This window comes from Anser brachyrhynchus (genome assembly GCF_964034855.1).
Source record: "Anser brachyrhynchus genome assembly, chromosome: 3".
NCBI lineage: Eukaryota > Metazoa > Chordata > Aves > Anseriformes > Anatidae > Anser > Anser brachyrhynchus.
The window spans coordinates 65,647,600-65,661,718 of NC_137696.1; the positions used below are offsets into that span (position 1 = coordinate 65,647,600).

The 14,119-nt window shown below is 44.0% G+C and overlaps 1 protein-coding gene across 1 annotated transcript in view; it reads left to right on the forward strand.

Moving 5' to 3' along the window:
• Nucleotides 1–9,458, forward strand: part of SLC2A12 (solute carrier family 2 member 12) — a 28,924-nt gene extending 19,466 nt beyond the window's left edge. Inside the window, exons 3-5 of the mRNA XM_080583804.1 lie at nucleotides 5,368–5,490; nucleotides 7,838–7,970; nucleotides 9,174–9,458. Coding sequence (XP_080439930.1) covers nucleotides 5,368–5,490; nucleotides 7,838–7,970; nucleotides 9,174–9,270 — 353 coding nt within the window. The 3' untranslated portion in view covers nucleotides 9,271–9,458. The remainder of the gene's footprint in view (nucleotides 1–5,367; nucleotides 5,491–7,837; nucleotides 7,971–9,173) is intronic.
• The last annotated feature ends 4,661 nt before the right edge of the window (nucleotides 9,459–14,119 follow it).

Here is a 14,119-nt window from a genome sequence, read left to right on the forward strand (position 1 = left end):
CCTTTCAAAGACTTACGTACTTTTACCTACTTCTTTCCTAAACCATAAACCCACTTAATCTCTTTCCAGAGTTTGTACCTCAGCAACGTGAATTCTTTCAACTATTCCAACAGCTGCTTCTAAATCTCACCACAAGGAACTTGCTCTCGCACAATACAGGTACAGGAAAGGAAATAAATGCTAAGCAGCAAATGAATAGCAAGGGAATCTAATATTTCATTAATGAGAGCTGCTGAGCAGCTTCCAATTTGCTTCTGTCTCCTGGCAGGAATGAGGTCAAAACAAGGACATTTTTCATTCATGTACCTTACTTGAATGTTGGGTACCCTCAAGCTCATAGTATTTCTCAGATATTCTCAGATGTTTCTGCTTCTCTGATATGTCTGTGATTTATTATTATTATTATTATTATTATTATTATTATTTTATTTACTGCATAGGTAGAATAAAGAAGAGATCACATGAGGGTTTGAGGTACCTCTTCACTTAAGACCCAAATATAAAGCTCATTAAATTGCCCATTTTGGCTCAAAGGAAAAGGCCACCCAATCTGTTACCCTGTCTCCAACAGCAGCCAGTAGCAGATGTTGAGAGAAAACACATGAGGGAAGGCACATGTAGCATGCACAGTGTGTCCTTCTGGCTAGTTAAGGGACTCCAAGAAAAATGTTGGAGATTTTTTTCTACTGTTGTTTAATAGTCCTTGATGGATCCTTTTCCACACATACAGAGAAGTAAGGTTTTAACATCCAACTTTTCATCCTTTTATCTCATTACTGCTTTTCACATCTGAAGCATCCTGTGAAGGTGAGCTCTAGAGTTGAAATATGCATTGTCTGAAGAACATCCTCCTGTCTCTTCTAACAGCTGTCCCTGCTCAAACCACTTAGCTTCTCTTGGTTTGTGTGTTGTAAAATGCAGCGAAAACCTCTCTTCTGTTCACATTCACAACATTATAAATGCCAACTCTGTTTCCCTTCACTGTATGTTTTCTAAGCTGGAGGCCTCAGCTGTCTAATTGCCCTTTGCAGGGCCCATTTCACACCCTTCTTTGTGGCTCATCTACCTCTGGGCTGACCAAACCTGCTTGCAGTGTGTCAAACACAGGGGTACGACACGCACGCACAGCAGCACGGTAATACTTTCTGTAGTATTCTGTGTTCCCTCCCCAGTAATTGCTAAGCCCCTCTTTGCACCCATGACATCTCCCTCACAGGAGCTAATGTCCCTGAGCCAGCCCCAGGGCTCCAGCACGTCTGCCCTGGGCAGGGCTGGTGTTGTGCTGGTGTGCTGCTGGTGCCTGCTCCTCTCCATAGCTCTTACCTTGCTTGTGGTGATATTTTGTGGGAGTATGTGTTGATAGATGTGGGGAATTTTATGTCTTGCTTCATCAAAGTATCAATATCCTTTTGCAATTCTTTACAGTCCTTCATTTTTATTACCCCGAATTACCCTAATTTTGTACCACCAGTAAGATTTGCATGCCCATTCACCTCCCTTTCCTGAAAGATCTAGTAAGATACTGAAGCTCTGCCCCCCACACAAGCTGGTAGATGCTCCTGCTTCTGGCCTGTTGTCCTCTTAGCCAGCAGACTTTTAAAATACTTGTCTGCCTGTTGTGGCATTGCAAGTAACTTTTCAGCATTTATCCTGTATTTGCTTTATTCGTGCACAGAGTACACATTTATAGAAGGTACATTTCTATTTCTAACAACATACACATTTATGGAAGGCACTCTTCTATTTCTAACAGCTTTCTTCCCTCATTTTTTTAATTGTGCTGAGCTATTTCTTTTATTTGGTTGTATATATAGATTAAGCTTCTAATCAGGTAATTTAAGCATTCTCCATACTGCCACTAAAGTACTTACCCTGACTGTCCTGTTAATTTACTTATAGAAATCATGCTGAGTCTAATACCGTTCCCTTTTTGAAACAAAATATGGTAGGGTCTTTGATCTTCAATTCCTACAACAATACTGGATTTGAAATGCTATAGTCAATATTCATAGAATCATAGAATCACAGAATGGTTTGGGCTGTAAGGGACCTTAAAGACCATCCAGTTCCAGGGACACCTCCCACCAGACCAGGTTGCCCAAAGCCCCATCCAGCCTGGCCTTGAGCACCTCCAGGGATGGGGCATCCACAGCTTCTCCGGGCAACCTGTTCCTGTGACTCACCACCCTCAGAGTTAAGAATTTCTGCCTTATATTTAATCTAAACCTACCCTCTTTTAATTTAAAGCCATTACTCCTTGTCCTATCACCACACTCCTTAAAAAGAATCCCTCCCCAGTTTTCCTGTAGGCCCCCTTTAAGTATTGAATAGCAATATTACAGAGTATCTTTATGACAGTTACATCTTGAACTACTTCTGCTCAGCATTATAGCATGATTTGCTTTTATTCTCTCATTATTTATCAGGCTAATTGCTAAAACAAACAAGCATCATCTATGTAGTCCCAACACTGTGCTGTGTCATGCAATTTTTTCAGCCTGAATGGGTGTAGTTGAAATCTTCCACCATCATCATCATTATTATTCCTCTAGAGTCTCTCTGACTTTGTTTAGAGGTGAATGTCACCCGCCTGGTCAAGTGTTTGTTGGTATACCTGAATCTTCTGCTCTTCCTTATCTGGGCAAGGTATTTCAGTGCATCGAGTTTCTGTAATACTTACTCAAACGGTTGACAGCTTCCTGATCCAGAGCAATATTTTCTTTGAATTAACTACATCTGCATATGCAATGGGTTGTTTTTCTTCTCCAGATTTTGCCATAATAAAAGACAGTTCAACTGTACAATTTCTCTTGACTACTGTCAACATACAATTCCCTACATGTCAGTAAGGGTGAGTGCTACCTGCAGCCACTGCCTGAACAAATCCCGTGGCTGTTGAAATTAGCACAGAGTCTCATGCTGAGCCCTTAGCCTCATTTCTTACCCCCACCTAAACTGGAAGGCACCAGCTCTTCCCTACCCATTCCATGAACAGCAGCCAAGGGCTGCCAAAGCAGACCCCGTAAACTATCGTGTGTGTGCAGTGCGGTTGCTCCTGCAGCGTCCTTCTGCAATAATATTAGATTACGTAGCAGACAGAGAGGCGATTGCAGTGGTTGCAGGGCATTATTTGGACACTGTTTTCAAGGTTGGGTTGATTTCCCCTGTAAAATGTAGCTGCTTAGGTTGGTGGAGGTGCAGCACCTAGTTTTCTTTGCAGTGACTTTGGGAGCGTGCAGGTTAAATTTCCACAGGACCGCGTGCACAGGGTAGCAGCAGTCATTGTGAATGGGAGCCTGAGCCTAGTTCCTGGCTCCCCAAGAGAAAGCCACATACCCTCTGTACCTACAGCAGCTGCTCCTTTTTGGCCATGGTCCAGATAATAAAAACAATCCCAGAGAGGTGCTAAAAGCAAAGAATCGATCGTTATCGCTGCCTCAGCTTGGGAAAAGGGATAAACAGAATGTAATAAGTGTCAGATTTCTACAACTGCTATTTCTTTGGGGGAAAAATCCTTTCCACTCCTAGCTAGCCAAGCAGAGGTCAGGGGCATGCCAGAGGAAGCAGATACCATTAGCAGACATGAAGAACAGACCTGGTACGTTGGCGAGGTCTGTCTGGACTGCGTAAGCTGGTTGAAATAATAGCAGCTAAACACTGCTCTGGCTGATGCAGATGCTCAAGTATTTGGGTTTATTAACAGGAAAACACTGTGTTTCAAACCCCTAGACAAATCAGATTTATCCTGAAAGGGCCAGTCTGTCCTTGCAAAAGTGCGTGGTATTGTAGCTGCTGCAGCGTCATACATTTCAGCCACACGCTGTCCCCAGGAGCAGGACTAGCTGGCCTGACACTGAGGAATACCTCCTTCTGAAGCCAGCTTTACTTTCTTCTTTTCCCTCCATCCTGTGTAGAGACAACATAGAACATGCCTAAAGCATTTATTTAGTGGAAAGTCTGCCTTATTAGCAGTGAGTGCTTTAAATTTGCTGCGATCCAAGCCAGATAAAAAAAGACCTCTCTACAACTATTGCTATGTGTTGACTGCGTGCCACTGGGCTATGTGCAACAGCATCAGGCTGGTACACACTGCAGTCTTGATTCTCAGTCCTGCTTATGGACTAACATCACCGCATTGCCAGGTCTCCCAGTGTGGGAGGGAAACTCATTATAATTCTTTAAAAAACAAACAAACAAACAGCAAAGAAACAAACAAATAAACAAAAACCCTGGGTCAACTCCAAAAACTATTGTTGAATTTGAATCTGTGGTACAAAGAGATCTAGAGCTGAGATTGCTTGAATCTGCTCTGTTGACTCAAGGCTCAGGTTGTTATTATTTTTTCTCTTTCAGTTAGTCCTTTATAGTCTCCTTCCACAGGACTTTTTCTTTCTTACTCTCACCAGTACAGTCACACAGGAACCCTAAAAGCCCCCGAAAGGGGTAATGCAAGGTGACAGAGGCCATACAGGGTCCAGTTTTACAATGTAACTTGACTGCCCAGTGCACATGTCCTGAGGAAACACCCATCTGTTATCTTGCAGAAACACTTATCTTGCTGAAACAATATCACACAGGACTGATCTATAACGTCCAAGGGCCTGAAGATGCAGTTCATCCACATGCCCTTTGCTATTGTGCTGGTTGTCTGCTAGCCCACGACCTCTCCACAGAGCAACTTCTCGCTAATTAATTGTGTTTATGAATTAGAGGAGACGTGTTGGTTGGTTTCTTTGTCCTAATAACCAGGAATGGTGTAGAAATGTGGAGTCTTTTTTTTTTTCTTTTTCTTGCTCGTTATCAAGGTGGCTACCCAGCCAGATCTACATGACCAAATTCGCTTTTGTAGACTAGAAACACCAGCACTGAAATCACCTGCGGTGTGGTGTGACATGAAGGAGCCAAAACTCAGGACCTCTGTCTTCATTTATCCCTCAGTGATCCCATTAATATGTAGCAGGGAGCTGGTACAGCAGACGTGCCTCAGCATGGCGGGTTGATTTATAAGGTGGCAAAAACACCCAGCACTGCTCTGAGGCCCAGGAGTACTTTGGTTTGCTGCCCCGGCCCCATCAGCATTATGTCACTGGAGAGTTATTCAGCTGGCACTCCCTTTCATCTGCAGACGTGCTGCCAAGGCTCACCTCCCCCAGGCCTTTCACATTTCCTGGGTTAGGTCCATGCTAGAAGGGGACAATCGATGTCCTGGTGCTGGCACTGCTCGGGGTGGGCCTCGGGGGGCTGGGCCCACACATACCTCCCCAAAACTGCCTTATCCTGCCAGGTGGATCCATCTGAACTCACCTGAATGCACAGCAAGGAAAGCCATCCTTTCAAAGATATTTTATATTTTTTCTTCCACTTCAGTGTCTTGGCTGGTCCTGAGTGAAATTTTCCCTGGCGGGATCAGAGGACGGGCCATGGCTTTGACATCCAGCATGAACTGGGGAATAAACCTCCTCATCTCCTTGACGTTTTTGACTGTCACCGGTAAGATTTCTCTGTGTCCTCCTGAGCTGATATTCCCTTCATGTCCATGACAAACCTCTCCTACGCAAACATCACTGCTAAAATTGCAGCCAGTGTCCCAGGGGCTAAATTCAGAGACCCACTCAGGTGCCATTTGTTGGTGTCACTTCACTGCCTCCTCCACACCTTACCAAGTCTGTGCAACCAATTCTGCTATTCCCATGGACCCTACAGCAATGCACCCGTAACTAGTGGGAGCTCCTTCTCCTCTTCACCTGACTGTGTTTTGTGTGGCCAGACTGGCAACCAGCTCTGGAGAAAAACTGCTCTGTCCACGGCTTCTTTATACCCTGTGTCCTTCCCGTGCATCTGTGCCAGGGCTCCTAAGGGTGCAGGGAGAGGAAGGGATCGTGGCAGGGACTCATGCTATCAGAGCACCTGGAGGATCAGCCCTGTGGGCTGGGAACCCCAAGTTTTAAAAACAACATTTCCTTACTAAGTTGAAAATACACAGTATTTAGGATTTAGTTCTGCTCCTTCTGAAGTTCTGCTTTAGATCAGATCACAGCTCTTCCAGATCAGACTTTTTTTTTCCTCAGAAAGATGAGCTATCCCATAGCGATCAATCCATTTTGGAGGATTGTCCTGTCTTTGAGAGATTTTTATTTAGAAAAATGTGTTTTTGGAAAGTAAAAATGTTTTGTGTTTTAATTTGAGAAAGCAGACTACCATGGAATAATTTATAATCTAAAGATAAACAGGGGAAAAGGTTAAACCCAGCTTTGAAATTCATTGACTGGCAAATAATGTTTTCTAGTTTTGCAAATTTTGGTTTTCAATGTAATTCTGAAGAAAATATGTGATGAAAGTCAAAATATATAACGGCACTGAATTTCCAGGTTTTCTTTAGCTCTGTGTTACTCAGCAACAGAGGCAGAGGCAGACAACCAATTGTTATCAGACCCACAAAGAGTTCAGGTGATTTCACCCTGATATGTATATTTTGAAGTGGATTATTTAATACTGTGATCTATGACTAAAATAGGTTTCATATTGGCATTTTTTTTTGAGAGATAGAGAAAGATCAGTTCTTTCTTGATAAAAATTAGGACAAAATATGCCAGGCCAAGCTCACTGTGTCTACTCTAGCACTTTAGCTAGATCCAGGGTCCCCCTCAGAAGCAAATCTTCCAGCTGTCCCCACTCACCACACTTTGGTTTGCACCGCAGAGCAGCCCTGAACTGCTTTTGGACAAAACCAAGATGGAAAATGAACCGTGAATGCTCTCCAGTTGCCAACACTTGTTCAGTCCTTGGGACAGACCAGAGCTAAGGAAACGTCCTCAGAAAAAGACAGTGCATACCTGGTGTCCTCAGCATCAGCTGTTTGACCTGAAGGTCCCCTCCTGTCATGCAGCATTGCTTGTTAATGTACGCCTAGCTGTTGTTCTGGTCTCAGTTACAATAAATGCAAATCCCCAGTAACTCCACTGGCTTAGCTGGATCTAATCTGGATTTATGAAAGTGTAACTTCAAGCTAATATAAGTACCTAGCCTATAGCAGAAAGGCAGAATTGGAAATTCTGTCTTCAGGCAAATTTATGTGGTAGTTATTGTGGCCAGCAGGTACCAGATGTGGAAGACACTGACTAGAACAGCAGCTTCAGCTGCATTTTTTAGCTCATGGCACAACTGACGAATGTCTCAACTTTCTGGCTTAGTTTTAGCAGGGGAGAAAACTAAGGGAGCTGCAGCAGCCTATGCATGTTGGACTGTCCAAGTACATGACAGTGGCAGCACAGTCCATCCCTTGGGGCTGAGGACCTGTCTGCCCGCATAGACTCAAAAACCCACGGGTCCTTGGCTGGCCCCATTAGGAGTTAAGTCTTTGGACACTTTCTGATGCAGAACCCACAGCTTGCAGTGGAAATCCTGGGAACTGACAGGCTGGGAGGATTAACTGGAGACAACTGCCGCAGTGTGAAAAAATGCTCTTTTTGCTCCATGAAAGAATTTGCAACAAAACCAGACATGGGTGGAATTTCAAGGCGCTTGTGACCCCTGGTGCCCTCACATGAAACAGCAACAATGGCTGCTCAGTTTTCATCCAGTGACAGCAAACAAAATAAATCAATGGTTTTATGCTAAATGGGTCAGTGTGGGCTCCTCAGTTTTCTTTCATAAGGACTATTAGAAAAAGCAAAAGCATTATTCTTTTTCAAATTATACACAGGCAAAAATAAAAGGGCCAAGAGAGGGCCTAACTTCTTTCTAACTTCCCCTGTGTGTTAGTGGCTGTATCCTATAAAAATATGGCAGCAGGAAAAAAAAATTGAAAATTAAATAAAAATGTTTTTTTCCTTTATAGAGCTTATTGGCTTGTCCTGGGTGTGCTTCATTTACACAGTAATGAGCCTCGCATCCCTGGCTTTTGTTATTGTGTTTATACCAGAGACGAAAGGATGCTCTTTGGAGCAAATATCCATGGAACTGGCTAAAGAGTAAGTACCAAGCATGTCTGTGTCCCTGCTGTGCCAGAGAGACAAAGCCTTTCAGTGCTGTGCACTGACATTAAAGGAAACCAATTTGGTATTTTGGGGGAAATCAGGTTCTCTCAAGGCTCGAGCTTGCACACACTCATCTCCGTGGCCAAACATTTTACTGTTACTGAAGGACCAGCCCAAAAGTGATGGTGGTTTCCAGCATTGCTACTGAGTGCTTGACTGCACAGCATGTTTGCTGGTGTTCCTAGAGGGGAGGGAACGGTGTCCTTTTGGGCTGTGTGTCTCAGCTTGTGGGCAGGAAAAGGGAAGGAGAGAGACCCTACCTCCAGCACTTCAAGACTCTATGTGAGTTTTGATAGCTGTTTTAGATGGGGGATTTTTTGTGTGTTTACTGAGTCCTGTGGCTCTGTGGACAGTAACAGCTTGAACCTCCCCAAAGGTCCTTCCAGCATGTTTTGTGTCCCCACCTCTCCAAATGAAAAGGGTACCAGCAGTGAGACGGTGGTGGCGATGGGTGCCAAGTGCCACTCCACATGACCCACTCTGGCTATTTTTGTGTGACTTGACTCCACTCGTTTCTGTTCAACAGCAGCAGCACAGCCACTTGGAGAACAGAATTAAATGGTCCGCTGCTGAATCACGTGCTGTGCACTCACCACCTCCAAATGCAGGTGTCATCAACCCTAAATTAACCAGGGATTTTTATTATCAGCGTGATGCTGCCCCCATCCTTTTCAGTTGTTTTTAGCCATTAAAAATATATAAAGACAAGACGACGCAGCCCTGTTGTTTAAAACGCAGCATTCTCCTATGTGCCCTGCTTTTTTGGACTAGCCTCAGAAGTCTCCAGCATAAAAGGCTAAAGAAACCACAGGGGAAACAACATTGGCGGGGAGTCTGCCCCCCCCTACTCCCGGGCCGCCCCCCCGGCGCAGGCCCGAAGCCGGGGCCTTTCCTCGCCGGGCCTCCCGGCGGCGGCGCCCCGGGGCCGGAGCGAGGGCGGCAGCGCCGCCTGGTGGGCGGGCGGCCCGGAGCAAAGGCCTGGGGGCCGCGGCTGCTGTGGGCTGTGGTGGGCGGTTGTGGGCTTCTGTGGGCAGCTGTCCTGACCGACAGCCGAGCCCGAGGTGGTGGGCGAGCGCTCTGCCCTCTGCACTAAGTGGAAATTTTTAATTTGTTTCGATTTTTCCTTTTCTTCTCCAGGAAATACGCAAAGACCCCGCTGTGCTGGGTGGGCCAGCGCAGGGAGAAGCTGGTGCCGGTGGAACTTCCCAAGGGAGAGAAAAAGCAGTTCTACTAGACTGGGGCAGCCAGGGTGGCCTTCACCAAAAGACTGATCCCAGACAAAGAAAAAATAATAAATGCTGACACTACGATGGGGTACATGGTATCTTCTCTATACGCGGGATAATCTCTTTAATTTCTTAATAAAGCTTCTGTCGGTGGCAGTTTACGGCCAACATTAAAGATTGTTGTAGTTTAATAACACACCAGAATGTCAGGCTCTGTCTGTTTCGAACCAGAATCCCTTCCCTCCCCGAGGTTCCTCTGCCCCAGCACATGGCAGGTGAACAGAAACCAGAGTGTTGTGCACAGTTCTTGTTGTCCGTACTCAGCAAAAGCTCAGAGGTGCAAAGAGCTGCTGGGGTGCCACGGAGAAGGAAGAGCCTGTCTGTCTTTGAGGAGGAGGCTTCCAAAGACTGGTCAGTTTAGCCTAGTGAAAAAGGGGCTGAAAAAGGTTAACAACTCTCTGTCCATACATGAAGGAAGTTAACACCGTGGAGCAAAAATGGACAGCTGTGAAGTGTAAAGGGTGATAGCAGTGCAAAACAACTGGGTATGGACTGTTTATGAATGAATTTAGGCTTGAGTTTAGCAGTACTTGAAAAAGAATCTTATTCATCAGAAACCAGTGACAATACAGCATAGAAGAGGAATTTTACAGAGTTTCTTGGGATGTTTACGGCCAGGATTTAGTGACCTCAGGAATACTCCTCAGAAATCAAACAGTCAAACTGTTTAAATGTGGGGGAACTTGCATCATCAGTTATTCTAGATTGAGGGTGGCCCTACAGAAGCTGAGATGGGATTTCTTTGGCTTCCAGCCCCAGGAAAATTGGAAGCTGGAGACACCAGAGTTGATGCCAAAAGTTTTTTATTTATCAACACAGGGTACACTAGACTTTGACTTTTCGGTTCATAAAGCGAGAATTGCGTGGTTCAGAGCAGCACAAAGGGATTTCTGAAACTGTCATTGCTGCGAATCATAACTTACATCACTTTATTTCTTGGTTATTGCTCAGCAAATGTACCCTGAATTACACAACCATCAACAACTTGTATGTTTTTTCCTAAAAGGTTAATAAATTGTGGCAGAATGACCAGTATATAAATATTTATTAGCGGATAAATAAATGGCCCAAGAACCTGCAGAAACTTTGAAAGCATGCTGACTGTCTCTGTAGCCACACAGCAGCATTTCTTCCAGCGTTTAATAGAGGAATCAAGACTGACACAGTCAGCTGGAGCGCAGATACTACTTTGGACTGAGCACATGATCCCACTTTATTTGCTGTCTCATAGCATTAAAACCACCTGACTGTGTCCTGCACCAAAGGAACTTACTGATCTAGGTAAAGTTTTACTACTGAACAGACTGGATTATCTCCTAACATTGTCACCCTTCTAGACACCGACTTCGTAAATTTAGGGGAGCACATCTATTCGTACAATGAGCATGTGTTCAAAATCTGGAAAGAAATTATTGAAGTCAAGGACAAGATTTACTAGAAATCATGGGAAATGTAGCTACCTTGGTGCTAAATGTACTAAAAGTGCCTTGGTAGGCACCTTTAGCTACCTCCTGGCTGAACCTGTGCCACAAATTTCCTGCATCATAAGCTTTTAGGGAACCAGTATCAACCTTCTGGTAGTTTCGGTGTAAAGGTCAGGCAAATGGTCATCACAAGGCAGGATTTTTAACTAAGCAGATCCCATGCCATCTAAAGCAAGCAAAACTCTTGAAGAAGTTCTTCTGCCATATTGCTAGGTGACTGGCTAGCTGGTTGGATTATGGATGCATTATTTTTTCTGTCACGATCCAAGAGCCACCAGTCCTCACAATATCATCATGGGTGCCACAAGACCAGGCTGCTTTCAGGAATGCGTACAGTAGTACATAAGGCATATCAGCAAGATATAGATCAGGGAATATACAACATATCAAAAATTAAGTAAAATCTTCTGATAAGGGTACCTGTAGGTACTGTTGACACAGTCTGTAAGAAGCAACAAGAGCCCAAGCACACCCAGGCCACTCGGACAGTGGGGCTGTGCACCTGAGCTGCAGGTGACTCAGACTGAAGACCCCATAAGAAGACCTTCTTTCCAGACCCCATGGAAAAATCTCATAGCAGTGCAGGGAGAACTGGGTTTGGAGCCATGGGTGAGGAAGGCATGGCTCCCAGAAGATGGGAGGGCTTTGGAAATGCAGGAGAGGTGAAGTCAAAAATGGACTCTGGCAGTGGAGGGAATGGGGCAGCAGAAGATTTTACATGTAGATGTGTTATGCACCGAAGGCTGATTATTATTTTTAACATGAAAATTTCACACATCTTGGAGGCATGACAAATTCAAGAATCAGAAAGTGGCCAAAACATACACAGGTTTTTTTTGTCATTGTTTTTGGAATGTTCACACTTTGGGGATCAGCTCACAATGTGATACTCAACCTGAATTTCTTTTTCAGGCCTAAGTGAAGAATAGTTTTGAAAAATATCAATGCCTTATTGCTACAAAACAAAACCAAAGCCAATACATTCTATTACCGAAATAGAAAGAATAATAAAATATGGGATATGCTGTTGGTGCTATGCAATGCCAAATGAATGTGTCAAGCCTAGTAAGCACTAGCAAAAAGCAAAAGATCTAAAAGATGTTCTCAAGCACTGGCAAAGGGCAGCTGCAGGTTGGACCTGCTAATGTCGTAAAGCTTTTTTCTTAGATCAACACCGACATTTTCTTTTTATAAATTCTACAAGTTCCACTATAAGCCCTAAACACTTAGAAAGTTATATTGTCAAAAAAAACGAAGTATGAACCCACCATTTTCTGAGTTCTGTGTGTTAGCACCTTCCTCAGTTCTTTAGCACTGCTGTCTACCGAAACCTCTCTATCTGCTGGTAGATGCTTTTCAGTATCACACACTAAATCAGCTTCACAAGAAATCTTCAGGTTACTGCGGGTCTTTCAAATAAGCTGCTCATTTATCAACATCATTCCCATACTAACAAGTGCCCGAGATCAAATCAAGGAATAAAATGTATTTTTAGTGACAGCATATTGCAGGAAATTCATTCATTTCCTGGTCTGGAGATTTACCCTGATTGCCAGCATTTCCAACAGCACCTCATTTGCTCTGGTTGGTGCTGTTTTCTGACAGCTGTCTCTAGATAGCATACTTTTGCATATGTAATCCAAGCCCATGCTGGTTTATATTTTCTACTACATCACACCGAGGGAAATGGGCGTCTGTAAAATCTTGCTCAGCACCACAGCACCCAAAATAAATCTCTGCTGTAATAAATTCTGTAAGTGTTCTCACAAAAATAACTCAGAAATTGTCTCTTTGGGTTCATAGTGAGCTTTTCTGAACTTTCCCCATGCACAACTACTTAGTCCAGAAATAAATAAGTAAAACTCGTCTTTCTGAAGAAGGCGTAGTTCCAAGACTGGTTTAACTGCAGAGACCCTAACAGCTTCAGGTACCTCCAAAAGGCAATGATACTGAAGTCAAGGGCTTTTTTATTTGTTATGGCTTTAGTCTTAATTATAGTCCTATAGACAACGTGGCCCTAATTGTACTGGTCTTTTATAACAGAGCCTGCCCATCTGATGGCACAGAGCTAGCAGTCACAATCCCATTGACTGTTAAAATACAAGGGAAAAAAGAGATGTCTTACAAATCACACCCCTGGATCTCTGAAGCATTCCTCCCAAAATTGTCCCAGATCTAAAATTAATCTCTATCTTCAATAATGGACTGGATTGGAGAACAGAACATACTTCTTCAATTTGCAGGCAATATTAAAGGGAGAGAGACTGACTTAGAATTCAGAGCTTAGTAAATTACTGAGAAGGGTCTGAAAAAAGCAGAATATAATTCTGGAAGGGTAAATGCAAATTTCTCCAGTTATGCTGCCTAATTGTAAGTCAGAGGATGATAAAAGGGACCTAGAAACTGCGGAAAAAAAAAGATCTAGTGGCTATGACAACTCACAAGCCAGCAATGAGTCAGTTCTCATTCTACTGCAAAAACGAGTCCTCAGTAGGTTGTATAAATAGAACGGGCTGTTCTCTCGAAGGAATGTGAAATCGACTTCTTATGGCACTGCTAGTGCCACAGCTGAGCACCGTGCCGAGATCTGCATGTGATCCAAGTGGAGAACCCAGGAGCAAATGGGGCAGAGCTCTGGAAAACAACACCATTGAGGAAGAGCTGGTTGATTGACAGGTATGTTTGAGTGTGAGGAGAGGCACTGGGGGTGCGTGTGTACAGAAATCAGCAGCAGCAGGGCTTGTTGCAGCTCGAGCCTGGGACCTACTGTTTTACAGCAGCGATGGGAATACGGCGATATCCCTGAGTATAAGTGTAAAGCGTACACCACCAAGCTCATCATCAGAGGTTTTAAAGCTTATTTGTCAAAAATAGTTTGAGGATCCCTTGGAGATAGGAACATACATTTTGAGAAATCTTTTATATATTATTATTTTTCTCAATAGTACCTGTCTGCAAGTTCAGTAGCATGCTTTTTCGCTCCCTTATTAATTGTTATGAAGGTCTCAAACAGAACTAAAGTTAGCATTGATCTAAGAAAACACTTCAAAAGAAACAGCTCAGAATAGAATAGTTCAGCTGGAAGACCACCTAAAAAGACTTTCACGTCCAACTGCCTGACCACTTCTGGGCTAACCAGAAGCTAAAGCATATTATCAAGGCCGTAATTCCAAATGCCTCTTGAACACTGACAGACACGGGGCATCAACCACCTCCCCAGGAAGCCTGTTCCAGTGTGCGACCACCTCACGGTAAAGACATTTTCCCTAATGCCCAGTCTGACCCCCAGTGCAGTACTGTGCCATCCCCACAT